We start from the raw sequence: 12,985 nt of genomic DNA on the forward strand, positions 1-12,985 counted from the left end.
CTCAGCTACCTTGTTGATTCTAGAATTTCCAAAGCCCTTCTCTTTATCCACTTCTAATTCTGAGGGCATTTTTTTTTTTCCTTTCAGTTGCAGAGCTACTTTGCTGCATGTGAAGATGAGACCCCTGCCATCCGGAACCACGACAAGGTCCTGCAGCGTCTGTGTGAGCACTTGGACCACGCCCTGCTGTATGGGTAAGGTGGGGAGTTTCTGGAGAAGACCATGGGTGGCAGGGGACAAAGAGGCATGAGTAGCCCCCCGAGAGCAGTCCCTAGCCTTGTCTGCCTTCCATGTCTTCTTTCCCTTGACAGAAGCTGCTGTGGACCTCACTCACGTGGACCACAGGCTGTTCACAGTTACCCCAGTAAATGGTCTCTGAGCAGGCTTGAATGATAGGGCGAAGAATTAGCAGCTTGATGGTGTGAAGGCATGGTGGCTGCCCACGGGTCCCACTGGGATTCCGTTGCTTTCAGCCTTGAGCTCACTGCTGACATGAAGGCTGGTGGGCCAGCTGACTGCAGCTTCCTGGGGTGGCCCTGTTAGGTCACAGCAGCTCCTATCCTGTTTTCTCAGACTGCAAGACCTCTCATCTGGCTACTGGGTGCTGGTGGTGCATTTCACCCGGAGAGAGGCCGTCAGACAGATCGAGATGCTGCAGCATGTGGCCACCAACCTGGGGCGCAGTGAGTAGTACCAGGTGGATGCTGGGAAGGGCCCCAGCGCTGCCCTCCCCTTGGGAGCTCAGGACTCTGGTGTGGCCTCACGGTCAGCCCTGGGGGGCTTGATTACATCGTGGGGTCCGTGGCAGTGGGGTGTCAAGATGCCAGCGCCCTCCAGGAGGCTCCCCTTCTCCCTGCTTGCAGCAGTTAGTTGATGACGGATGGATGGGGGGAAGGAGAGAGGCGCTGAAGACCACCTGGCTCGTACCGAATCCCAGCCTACGCACACAATGAGTCTTCCTCTCTCCCTGAGCCAGGATCGGTGGCAGCCTACAGGATCCATGCATGATCCTTGCATTTCTCAACCCACCAGAAGTTTGCAATCTGCCCTTTTTATCAGTTTCCTGGTGGGCTGCAGGCTAGGGTCTGACTGGGAAAATAAAGATCTGAGGGGCTGTGGCACTCCATCAGGAGAGAGGGCTGTGGAGTGCCTGGCCCCCGCAGCTGCTCTCTCCTTCCTACCCTTCCTTGGCCTAAAGCAGCTAGCACCCTGACAGACCTTCCCTCCAGTCACTCCTGCCCTTTGTTTGCAGGCCGGGCCTGGCTGTACCTGGCCCTCAACGAGAACTCCCTGGAGAGCTACCTGCGGCTTTTCCAGGAAAACCTAGGTCTGCTGCATAAGTACTATGTCAAGTGAGTGTCTGCAGTGGTCCGTCTCAGCCCCAGAGCCCCCCTTGAGCCTCCTTCCGAAGACTCTTGCCCCAGGCAGACGCCACGGCTTGGCCAGGAGTGCCGGCGTTCTGTCGGGGCTGCTCTCGGGCAGCCTGTGCCCTGCCTCTGCCTGATCCTCTGCCCAGGCCCCAGCCCCTGCTGGGGCTGCTGCAGGAGCTGCAGGAGCGGAGTATTCACAGCAGCTGCTGAGGCTTAGATGAGCCGCAGGCCACAGGCCCCGTATCTGAACACGCTGTCAGTAAAGTGCCGCGTGGCTCCAAACCCAGTAGGAGAATGCTGGAAAAGGGTGGGTGTCCCTCAGGGAGTGGGGATGTCACAGGCCAAATTTCGACACAGCTGGCTTGTTGGTGCGGTGGAGCCAAGCTGGTAACCAGGCCCCAAACCGCCATCATCCCCCCTCGTGCCTCGCAGGAATGCCCTGGTCTGCAGCCACGACCACCTGACTCTCTTCCTGACCTTGGTGTCTGGGCTGGAGTTCATTCAATTCGACCTGGACCTGGTGAGACACCACAGCTCTCACTGCGTGTGGGGCAGAGGAGGGGCCAGGGGGCGGGTGTGACTGAGCCTCGGCAACGCCTGGTTTGTTCAGGTGAGGGATGGGCCCAGGGCCTGAACAGTGGGACTGAGTGGAAGAGGGACGGTCCTCTCTTGGCTTATTCAAGGCCAGAATTCCTGGTTCAGGTGACTTCTTCCTATCTTTCTGCCCCAACTTGGAGAAAAGCCACATTGTCCGGAGTATCTTAGTGCTGAGTACTCTCCTTCATGTCTAGGACATGGCGGTTGAGAGAGTCAAGGCGTATTCACCCCTGTGCCTCCTGGGGTCCTGGAAGCTCATCAGCTCCATGCTCCCCAGCCCCCCCGCTGTGTGCACCCGAGGAAGGCGATGCTGGCCTAGAAGGCTGGGAAGTTCCTGGGCATCCCCCCGGACTCAGGCTGGGCAGCGTGCATGCGGCTGCCCTTCCTGCCCATTGTCCTTCCTAGGTCCCCACCCCATCATCACAGACTCAGAAAAGGAACTTGGCTGCTAAAAAGCAGTAGAAGTCAGAGAAAGTGAGAGACTCGATAGTAAAAGAGGTCAAGGAGGGGTTGGAAGGCGGGGGGTTTCTGTCACCCGGATGGCCTCCGGTCCACAGAGTCAGAAGCCACAACCATCCCCGTTACTCTTCTTAGCAGCTTTGTTTCTGAATTGAGTACCTTAAGCCCAGTGATTTCCTAAAGAAGCTAGTGTGGGAGGGCATGACAGAGGAGACCCCAGAAGGCCGCGTGCTCGGGCCCACCCGAGGCCTCCCGCCCCCCAGACCTGCCCTTCCCACTCTCTCCTCAGGATGCCCCTTACTTAGACTTGGCCCCCTACATGCCTGACTACTACAAACCTCAGTACCTGCTGGACTTTGAAGACCGCCTCCCCACCTCGGTCCATGGCTCGGACAGCCTGTCCCTCAACTCCTTCAACTCCGTCACCTCCACCAACCTGGAGTGGGATGACAGTGCCATTGCCCCATCTAGCGAGGGTAAGTGGCCCTGGGGCGGAAAGGAGCCACGCCTTGGCTGCAAAACTGATTCTGGAGCCACTTGAACCTGGCTGGGTGACACCTTTCTTGGCTAGTTTTGGTCCAGTGGTTGAAATTTGAAGTCAAACCGGGTCAGCCATTTCCCAGACACTCATTTCTTCAGAGTCCCTGTGGTGGTTAAAAAAAAAAACCTACTCTGGGGACAAAAAGCCAAAATGAGATCTTACGAATGTTAGTCCCTTTCCAGAAGGCTCTAGCCCCATGCTGGGGGCAGTTTTCTGAGCAAGGAGGGATTACTAGTATGACCTGGAAACTTCCTGCCACCCAGGGGTGAGTGTTACCTGCTTGGAGAGGGTTGTCCTACCCTAGGTTCTAGGCAGAAAGAGGCTAAACAATCCCTGGAAGGGGAAAAGAACCAGACGGATCCGAAGTTTAGGGGGAACTCGCCACCATTTCTCATGAGTCCATCGAATCTCCGAGGTCCTCCTGCACTCGCTAGTGTTGGGGACGAGTGTGCCATTGCATCAGGGATTGAAAAAGAATGTCACATCTATAGGTCATTTTATCTTGGTCCAACAGCTTACTGGAGCAGCCTGGTTTCTTTCAAACCTTAAGCCCCCATGCTCACTTCTAAAGCTGGCTGTTCCCCGCCCTCCTGCCGTGCGGGAACCAGAGCTCTTCATTCACTGCGGTCCACCACACCCCTAGGGAAAGAGCCCAGGTTAGCCCCTGGAGCTCCCTAGAACTGCAGCAGCGCTGGGACCTTGACCTTCCTCTTTCTTTATTTCTGCCTGTGCCCCGGGCCATGTCCCAGGGAGAGGGCAATTACTTTCACGCTTGACGTTAGAAAGATTCGTTGTTGCTCATTGTGCGAGTGGAGATGTCGGCTAGGTCCTCTCCGGTGGGGCTCCTGGGCCACCTGGGACAGTCAAAGGGACAGGCCATGGGGGAGCCGCTGGACGGTCCGTGGATGGAGCCCACCTCATCTCAGATGCTGGCCACAGAGGAAGGAAGGCAGGGGGGTGTAGGAAAAAGGTCAGGTGCAGGGGAGCCCACGTTCTTCTCTGCCAGATCCAGGTTCGAGGCTTGGAAAGGACTGTCCCCTGAGGTCTTTACCTGGTCAGAGGCTACTGGTCCTTAGCCCATGCTGAGGAGCATCGGAGGGTCCTAATAAGCTCTCCTGGAGCTGTTGGTTAAAATGGAGAAAGTTTAATTTTTTCCTCTCCTGTTTCTCCCCATGTCTCCCACCCTGTTGCCCCCACCTTCCCTGTCCTCCCACTGCCTGTTTCTAATATTCAGTTTTGTCCCTCATTTTTATAGATTATGATTTTGGAGATGTGTTTCCAGCAGTGCCGTCTGTACCCAGCACAGACTGGGAAGGTGGGACAGAGTCTGCTGTTACCCTCTTTTCCTGTTTTGCAATGTTTCCATGCCAAGCTTGCTGCATGATTCAAAATCAGCTCGTTATTTATAATAATGTCAATGATCATAATAAAGCCAATGATAGATGGAATTCTGCAGTAGGAGAACTTGACCTTTAGCCCTAGGCACATCCCTTCTCCTAGTGCAGGACTCCTGCCTTTATGCAGTGGCCTTGTGGAGTCACCAAGTGACTGTGTTTCTGGGACACACGGATGACCGTTCCTGACTCCAGTGCCAGCTGGCCCACCAGATGTGTGTAGGGATCTGCCCACTTGTGAGGCACTAGCAGCCCGACCCAGTGGGTGGAGACTTGTTCTGGAAAGCAGTGCCTTTGAATGGGTGGGTCTTAAGTCCCTCTGGGTCAGGTGCTCTCCTGTGTCATAGGCGTCAAAAAGCAAAGGCCAGGGCTGATTCCTTCAGGCCATTTTTGAAAGAGATTAAGGTTCAAATGAAAGAAATTGCTCAGGCACAGCTGAAACTTCCTACAGGGAGATTAAAATAAAATCTGTCAACCTTCCCACCCTGTCCCCTAGAGATCAGGAATGCTTGGGCATTTTTCTGCCTGTGACCCCACTTCTGGGCTTGAAAATTCATGAGGCTGTTCCCCACGTGCCCATGCTTGCTCAAAGCATAGGGCCTGTTTCCGAGAGGTTTAAAACTTCCTCCTTAAATCAGAGGCCATCACTAGCCCCAACCCCCTTATTAAAAAGCCTCTTGCCCTGTAGACCACTGGGGTAGGGGGCCCAGCCTCTGAAAGGGGAGGTGCTGACCCCTCATCCTGAGTGAGAGGGGCAGGTGGCTCTCCCCACTGCTCCAGCGCTGGCCCCTTGTCAGCGCCATGCTCTCTGAGCAGTGGGGTACAGGTTACCTTTTCCTAAGTAATGTGGGTATGAAATAGCTTAGTTCGTGGGAAACAAAATACAGCAGTGGGAGAAATAAATTATGTCATCTGGCCATGAGAGTGGCCTTGAAGAGTCCCAGTTCTTAGGACCATCTTAAAGTCTAGAATTCCATCATAACATCATTTATCCTCTCAGCCTCTCCTTGTGGTGCACATGCTGGGCACGGGTTTTTTTCCGCCCCTGATTCTAACAACTAACCCCCTTCCTCACCCAGCGCTTGCTGCCTGCTGCAGTCACTGGACCAGCAGGGCCTGACCTCCCTCTGCAGCCCCTCAGAGCTCCAGCGGCCTGAGCACTAACAGCCCGGTCGCACTGCTTGCTCGGGCCGGGCTGGGCTCCAGGGCAGGGTGAGAGTTGTCCCAGCCCTCCTGAGATGGTGGCCTGCTTTCCTGCATTCCTCGGGCACTGAAGAGTTCCTCTGCCCGCACTGGCAGCTCCCTTAGGCGGGCTTTGTCTTCTTCGGCCGGGAGGAAAGAGGGTTTGCGGGCAGCTTCAAACTCTGGGCCCTGGGGTAGGGGCTGGGGGTTCCGTCCGTAGTTTTTGGCTCATTGACAGAACTGGTGGGTGTCCCACCCTTGACACCCACCACATTTGGGGTTTGCTTCCTCACCTGTTGGGGATCCTCCCACGAACAATTGCGCATCTTCAAGGCCTGGAGCAAGAATTCACAAGCTTTGCAGGCACCTTCCGTGAGACTGATAGGGAAGGATTTCTGCATCTGAGAACTCTAAGGCTCTGGGGACCCAGCACATCTGAAGAAAGCCTCACATGCTGCAAGTGTTTCTCTGGCACAATTGGCAATTAATTGCTTTGATCCCCCACCTTTGTCCTCATATTACAAGACTGCACTTTCTTAAAAAAATGGGTGATGTGCTGCATCAGCAACTTGTTCCCAAAATGTTATAGGAAGTTGACACCAGGTTGGGACCTTCCAGGTGAGGCTGAGGATGGGAAGCACGTTTGCCACATCTCCTCTAGGTAGATAATAGTCAGCAAGATGTGTGTAAGCTGGCGAATGAGGCATGAACACCCTGCGTCCCTTGCCATTAACCCTCACCCAGGCTCTCCCACCAGCCGGGCCCCAGTGCCCTGCTTGGTGGCTCCGCCTGCCCGGACAAATGCCCTGTGTGCTCTACACGGGGGTGCTCTCTCCTCTCCATGCCCTGTTCCAGTGACCTGGATGGGTGGTGGTGGGGATGCCAGGGGAGCAGTTAAACCAGCTCCTCTCCGGAGAGGCAGTGTCCCCCCCACCCCACATCTCTCCAGGGTGTTGCCGAGGAGAGTGAGTGACCCGGGGAGGACCATGGGCAAGCTGAGGTTTGAATGAAATTGAGTTCCCAGCACCCAGCTTGGAGGGGTGCCTGGCCTGCCCCCAGGGAGCATGCTGGTAGGGTGGCTGGGAGAGAAGCAGCCCCCGGAGGGTCCACGAGGCATCTGTGGGGGCATCTGCTCACCACACCTTTCTGCTCCCCACACCCACTCCCACTGGCCGTCTCCCCGCCTCTCTGCTGCACTTGAGGTCCTTCTTTCTGCCTTCCCCAAGGCTCTCCCCCTTTGGGCCCCCTGTCCTATCCTCTCAGCCTCTGCTCCACTCTGCACCCCTCTTGTGCCCTGACCCCTGGCCTCTCCCTCTGTTCTTCTCCCTCCGTTTATCTGCCTCTGTGGGTGACCCTTCAGAGGACTTTGGTATCTCAGCCCTGCCTGTGGCATGTGGTGCTGACGGGGCTCCTGTGTTCTCTAGCACCCCCTGAAGGAAGGCCTGAGGGGTGTGGCCCCCTCGCCCCTTGAGACCATCAAGGTCCCCGTCCCTGAGGGTGTTCAGCCTGGAGGCTGCTTCACCTTGAGGCTCGTGAACTCAGCCAGACTGCTGCGAGCCCCGAGGGCTCCACTTGGTGGTAGTGGCATCCCTCCAAGTGCCCTGTCCTGTTGGCTTAGAGCTTTTGCTCTTGAAATGGGCCACCCTGCTCAGATTTCCCTGTGAGGAAGCCGCCTGCCTCCCTGACGAGATAAGGCCTGCTCTGGGGGAAGGGTCCCCGGATGGCGCCCGACCGGCCGTCTCCCGCTCGCTCTTCTCCCAGATGGAGACCTCACGGACACCGTCAGCGGCCCTCGCTCCACAGCCTCGGACCCGACCAGCAGCAAGGCCTCCACCAAGAGTCCCTCCCAGCGCCACAACCCCTTCAGTGAGGACCAGGCAGAGGCCGTGTCCTCCCCCGACACCACCCCTGTGCACACCACCTCTCAGGAGAAGGGGGAGTCCCACATCCACGACCTGCCAGATCCCTGCACAGAGCTGGAAGTCATCAGGTCAGCAGGGCAGGGCCCCCGGAGAAGGTGGGTGAGCACCCCAGTGTCCGTCTGGTCTACTGTAGCATCGCTTTTTTGTTCACGCACACTGGGACCCACCTGAGGGCAATGGGGTGTCTTCCTAGAGACTGAGCACCACGCCCTGACCCCACAGTTCTTCAAGCAAGAGGAAAGAAGAGGGCCTGAGCTTGGGAGGCGGGGAGCACAGGCAACAACTATGGCTTCCGGGGTTGCCCAGGCCAGGGCATTTGTCAGGGGCCCCTCAGCCAGAGAGCACCCTCAGACCGGACTCCTTTCCCAGGGAGTTCTTGGACGTTAACGCACAATTTCTGAGATTCATACTAATTTTATTTCAGCATGGCTCATTGAAAGAGAAGTATCTTTTGTCATTGACAGGGACATAGAATGGAAGGAGTGGGTAGATGACAAGTTGGGAAACCCTTGGCCCAGAGCCTCTTAGGCTCCCTGACCTCCCTCAGCTCCCGCTCTCGAGACTCTCAGCACTGAATAAGGTGTGCATGTCAGACTTCCCAGAGGTGGGGGATCTGCTACCCAGGGACTGGAGCCAGGGGTCCCACTCTCACAGGCTGGTCCGAGTCCTGAGCAGCTCGACCAGTTGAGCCCTGGGTTGCTTAGCCGGGCCCACTCCAGCCAACTTGGAGCCAAGGAGTTTGAGCCCAAAAGACTTTGATTACATGTCTAGTTGAGTTAGCCATGATGATAAGTAACAGGAAGTGAGGTCAGCTCAGGGTCCAGTGCCCATATGCCAAGAGGAGGGCTGAGTAGAGGGGCCACTGGTCTGAACAACCATGGCCTGTTTTTGTTCCCTGGAGCACAGCTAGCTCAGTTGTGCCATGAGCTAGAGTTTGCAGGACCTGCTCAGGGGTTCCTCTGGCTACCGCCATCTGTGCCTCCCTGCTGCTGGTCCCTGCTTCTGCCAACAACAGGGATACCTCAGGGCCTGAGCTGTGTGGCCCCTTGGCCCAGGGCCCCCACCGTGTACTGCCCAGGACCACTGAAGCTCTCTGGCTTTGCCCTCAGGTTGCATGTCCAGAATCACCATTGACTCAGCCCATCTGATTTCCCTCCGTAGCGTGGTGCTCAGATATTAAATCTCTCCCCATCACTGCTGTCCCAGGGTCACCAAGAAGAAGAAGATGGGCAAGAAGAAGAAGACCAGGTCAGATGAAGAAGCAAGCCCACTTCACCCAGCCTCTACCCAGCACCACTGTGCCAAGCACGGGCGTGGAGACAGCCTCATCAGCAGCCCAGGCCTTGGGCGGGGCTCGCCAGACGCTGCCTTGGCCTCCCCCCAGGAGGAGGGAGAGGGGCCCAGCAGCACAGCAGAGAGCAGCGAGCCCTCAGAGCCTGGCCAGGTGGGCCTGCTTATCCCCGAGATGAAGGACACCTCCATGGAGCGCGTGGGGCAGCCCCTGAGTAAGGTCATTGACCAGCTCCATGGGCAGCTGGACCCCAGCACCTGGGGCTCCTGTGTCGAGTCCCCAGACCAGTCCTTTCGGACCGGCTCTTCCGGGGATGCCCCGGAGAGGCCGCCGTTTTGTGACTTCAGCGAGGGGCTTCCAGCCCCAATGGACTTCTACCGCTTTACCGTCGAGAGTCCAAGTGCTGGTGCATCAGGTGGCAGCCACCATGACCTTGCAGGGCCTGGCCCACCGCTGCATGTTCCTGGTAGCTCTGAGACTGCTGGCCAAGAAGAGGAGAGAGGAGGGGAGGCTTCGGCGCCTGGGCCCCTAGAGGACACCCCAGGGGAGGCTCTGGAGCCAGAGACCCAGGAACTGGTGCCCCAGTTGTCCCTGGCTGGTGAGGGGCCTGCGCCTGAGCCAGAGCCCAGGACCCAGGAGGCTCTTTGCCAGCTCAAGCAAGACCAGCCCAGCCCCTGTCTGAGCAGCGCTGGGGACTCCGGGGTGGATGAGGGGCAGGGGAGCCCTTCTGAGATGACCCACTCAGCAGAGTTCAGGTGAGCAAGGCTGTGTGTGTAGCTGGTGTGCAAGACACTCCCAGTCCTTGAAGCAGGGACGCTGGGTGTCTGTCCCCCAAATAAGCACAACTCCCGGAAGGCCCAGCCCGGGCTGGGAGGTAGGAAGGGGTGCGATCCTCCCCTCCCGCACTTGGGCTCCAGGTTGGGGGCAGAGCCATCACACTTATGCTGCCTCTCTGTGCTTGTGCCGCCTCTGCCACCCGCCCCAGCCTGACGCCTTGCCCGCCCACGCTTGTCCCCCTCACAGAGTAGACAACAATCACTTACTCCTGCTGATGATCCACGTGTTCCGAGAAAACGAAGAGCAGCTCTTCAAAGTGAGTCCCAGGAGCTGGAGAATGAGCAGGAGCTCACACAGCCAGGGCGAGGTGGGGTGGGCCACCTGCCCGGTCGGAAGGGAGAGCGTGCTCCCAGTGTGGGCTCCTGACCTCTTGCTGTCTGGGCCTCTCAGATGATCCGGATGAGCACCGGGCACATGGAGGGTAACCTGCAACTGCTCTACGTGCTGCTCACAGACTGCTATGTCTACCTGCTCCGGAAAGGTGCCTGCCGCCCCCGGCTGGACCAGGGTAGCTGCTCAGAGGTTGAGGATGAGACTGCCACCTCCCTTTCCCTCTCCCTGACCCCATCTCTCAGCTGCCTGACATGTGGTGATGAAAACGCACTCCATGGAAGGTGTCGCTAGCAGTCCCAGCAAGCCCAAGACAGGAGCCTGGGGCCTCCCCTCCCCAAGCACCCCCATGTCGTTTTCCTACTCCATCATTTCAGATCGTAGGGCAAGAATGGGCCCCTCTGAGAGAGGGGGGTCTTAGGAAATGCGACAGGGGAGGGAAAAGAGGCCATTGGGGGTAATAGGCATTGGTGTCTCCTCTCAGGAGCTGCAGAGAAGCCATACCTGGTGGAAGAGGCCGTTTCTTACAATGAACTTGACTACGTGTCGGTGAGTCCAGGCTCTGCACTTGGTGTACGTTACAGGGCAGGGCAGCCTGCTCTCAAAGCCACAGAGCGGCCCCTGGGTTGGGCCAGCTCATCTCTCAGAGCAGCTCCTGTGCCTGCAGCTGGGGGTAACAACCCAGCTTGAAGAGGCCTCTTTGTCAGCTATGTTTCTGACCATCCCTCCCCAGCCCTTGCCAGGGTCCCAGGCCTCTGGCTTTTACCTCGTGGCAACTCCAGGATGTGCTTCCTCCCTCCCCAGCCAACCGTTGGTCTGGCCATGGCTGCCTCTTCTGCCAGGCAGCAGCCAAGCCCCATGTGCATGTGAAGGTGTGGTTTCTGGCAGGTGGGCCTCGACCAGCAGACAGTGAAGCTAGTGTGCGCCAACCGCAGGAAGCAGTTTCTGCTGGACACAGCTGACATGGCCCTGGCTGAGTGAGTGCCCCCCATGCCCAGGCCTGGAGATCAACATCTGCCACTGGTGTGACCAAGTCCTGGACTCCCTGCCCTCAGGATAGAGATATAGGAAGTCGGATACAAAGTAGTGGAAGACAGGAGGTGTGTTCCCTTTGGGACCTGCGGGGATGTGAACAAGCACTGGCTGACTGACTTGTGCGGTCACCCCCATACCACAGACAGGAAGAGGACTGGCATTTGTCACCCAATCACAAAGAAAGCATAAGCCCAGCAGCTGGGCAGTGGAGCTGTGACATGTCCCCCCAACCCCCACCCCACTGCCTATGAAAAGTATACATAATGAAATCATATCCTGTACTGACTCCAGATCCTGTCCATTCAAATTCAGCTGTATCACCTTGTCCAGTCTTCCCTCCCTGTCAAAACCCAAGTCCCCTTGGCCATTAAGAATGGTTAGGCCTTTTCCAGGTCACTGATGACTGTGGACTGCTGCTGGGGCCATTGCCCTTTTAGCCACCCTGAGCTCTGGTTCCAGCCAAGCCCCTCCCCCAAGTTTTTGTGACCCCTCCAGGCCAGCAGCCCGTCCAGCTGAGGGGTAGGGGCCCCCCAGGCACCTGACAGCAAACCCCACTCCCTGTGCAGGTTCTTCTTGGCTTCTCTGAAGTCTGCCATGATCAAAGGCTGTCGGGAACCGCCCTACCCCAGCGTCCTGACTGACGCCACCATGGAGAAGCTGGCTCTGGCCAAATTTGTGGCCCAGGAATCCAAGTGTGAAGTAAGAACTTGGGGAGACAGGGGTGGTATCGTCCCTGAGATGTCAGCCCTGGAATTAGGGTCAAGGGGTACAAATAGATGCTTTTTGCACTTCTCTCCCCATACTCTGTGGTCCTGTCCCCCTCCCCATGTGTGGTGTGTCACTGCTGTCTCAGTGGCCACTCCTGGTGCTGAGCCACATGTGAGCCTGGTAGGGACCTCACTACTCTGTCTGCTGCCCCCCACCCAGGTGACCGCTGTTACTGTGTGCTTCTATGGGCTTGTGCACTGGGAAGACCCTCTGGATGAGTCCCTGGGCCCTGTCCCCTGCCACTGCTCACCCCCCGAGAACGCCATCACCAAAGAAGGCATGCTGCAGTACAAGGCGGGGACCTCCTACTTGGGCAAGGAGCACTGGAAGGCTTGCTTCGTGGTGCTCAGGTAGGAGCCTCTGCAGAGCTGGCCTCATGCTCGGTCCACAGGTGTTTGGGCTGTCAGCTCCCCAGCAGGGATCTCTCTGGGGCAGCCCACTGAGGAGAGAGCCCAAGCAGGGTGCCTGCCTCCTCCCCAAGGGCTTTGGAGTAGATACACCCCAGGATATTAGAGCATCTGTGTAAAGACAGCCGTCCTTGGGGCCCAGGGAATCCTGGAAGGCCTCAGGTACAGCGCTGGGCTGGGGCCGCACGGCCTTTAGCTGTCCCCAGGTCCGCGGAGGGAGCCGTGGTCTCTGCTGTGCCTCTGCGGTGCTTTCTCCACCCTCCCATCCAAAGAAGATAGGCCCCTGGCCTCCTTGGCCTCTGGGGTTCCAGGCCCAGCTTGTGGGCGGTCTCTGGGATCTGGGCCCCGCCTGGCCCCCAGTTCCTAGGATGGGCCTCACCCGCGCTGTGCTGTGCCCCTGCAGCAATGGGATCCTCTACCAGTATCCTGACCGCACTGATGTCACCCCTTTGCTGTCAGTGAACATGGGGTGAGTGTCCTGGTCAATGGGGGGCTGGACAGGTGTGGGGCCTGGTGTCGCTGCTGAAGGTCAAGTTGTGGTGGAGCCCAGGGCCCAGGGCTCCTGTCCTCCCTGGCCTGTGCTGGCTCCCCGTCTTGTGGTCAGCCTGTGCCGCCTCAGCCCCACCCCACCCGCAGCCCTGCCTGGCGCCCTGGGGCCTGCGGAGCTCCGAGGGCCACTGGAACCCAGAGGAGGAGGGGAGGCCTCCTCTCAGGGAGGCAAGAGGGGCTCTTTGACTTGAAAGGGTTAGCCCGATGGGGGAGGCGGTCCCTTTTCTGCGGGGCTCTGGACCTGGTGGGGAAGGTGCACACACACACACCTAGAGGAAACCCCGGGCTGTAGAGGGAACCCGG

General features: G+C 58.0%; 1 protein-coding gene across 4 annotated transcripts in view; it reads left to right on the plus strand.

Moving 5' to 3' along the window:
• PLEKHM2 (pleckstrin homology and RUN domain containing M2) overlaps window positions 1–12,985 on the plus strand; it is a 35,654-nt gene that overhangs the window by 19,964 nt on the left and 2,705 nt on the right. The window contains exons 2-16 of one of the 4 annotated variants that reach the window (XM_036914321.2): window positions 88–194; window positions 574–683; window positions 1,253–1,352; window positions 1,803–1,890; window positions 2,716–2,902; window positions 4,223–4,282; window positions 7,305–7,533; window positions 8,672–9,511; window positions 9,780–9,849; window positions 9,984–10,074; window positions 10,408–10,472; window positions 10,812–10,900; window positions 11,525–11,657; window positions 11,886–12,076; window positions 12,537–12,602. In XM_036914321.2, the coding sequence (XP_036770216.2) occupies window positions 88–194; window positions 574–683; window positions 1,253–1,352; window positions 1,803–1,890; window positions 2,716–2,902; window positions 4,223–4,282; window positions 7,305–7,533; window positions 8,672–9,511; window positions 9,780–9,849; window positions 9,984–10,074; window positions 10,408–10,472; window positions 10,812–10,900; window positions 11,525–11,657; window positions 11,886–12,076; window positions 12,537–12,602 (2,426 nt within the window). Of the gene's footprint in view, window positions 1–87; window positions 195–573; window positions 684–1,252; window positions 1,353–1,802; window positions 1,891–2,002; window positions 2,073–2,715; window positions 2,903–4,222; window positions 4,283–7,304; window positions 7,534–8,671; window positions 9,512–9,779; window positions 9,850–9,983; window positions 10,075–10,407; window positions 10,473–10,811; window positions 10,901–11,524; window positions 11,658–11,885; window positions 12,077–12,536; window positions 12,603–12,985 lie in introns of those variants that run through there. The other 3 variants (XM_036914323.2, XM_036914322.2, XM_036914325.2) reach the window with 3 other exon arrangements.

Source organism: Manis pentadactyla, chromosome 4 (genome assembly GCF_030020395.1).
Source record: "Manis pentadactyla isolate mManPen7 chromosome 4, mManPen7.hap1, whole genome shotgun sequence".
Lineage (NCBI taxonomy): Eukaryota > Metazoa > Chordata > Mammalia > Pholidota > Manidae > Manis > Manis pentadactyla.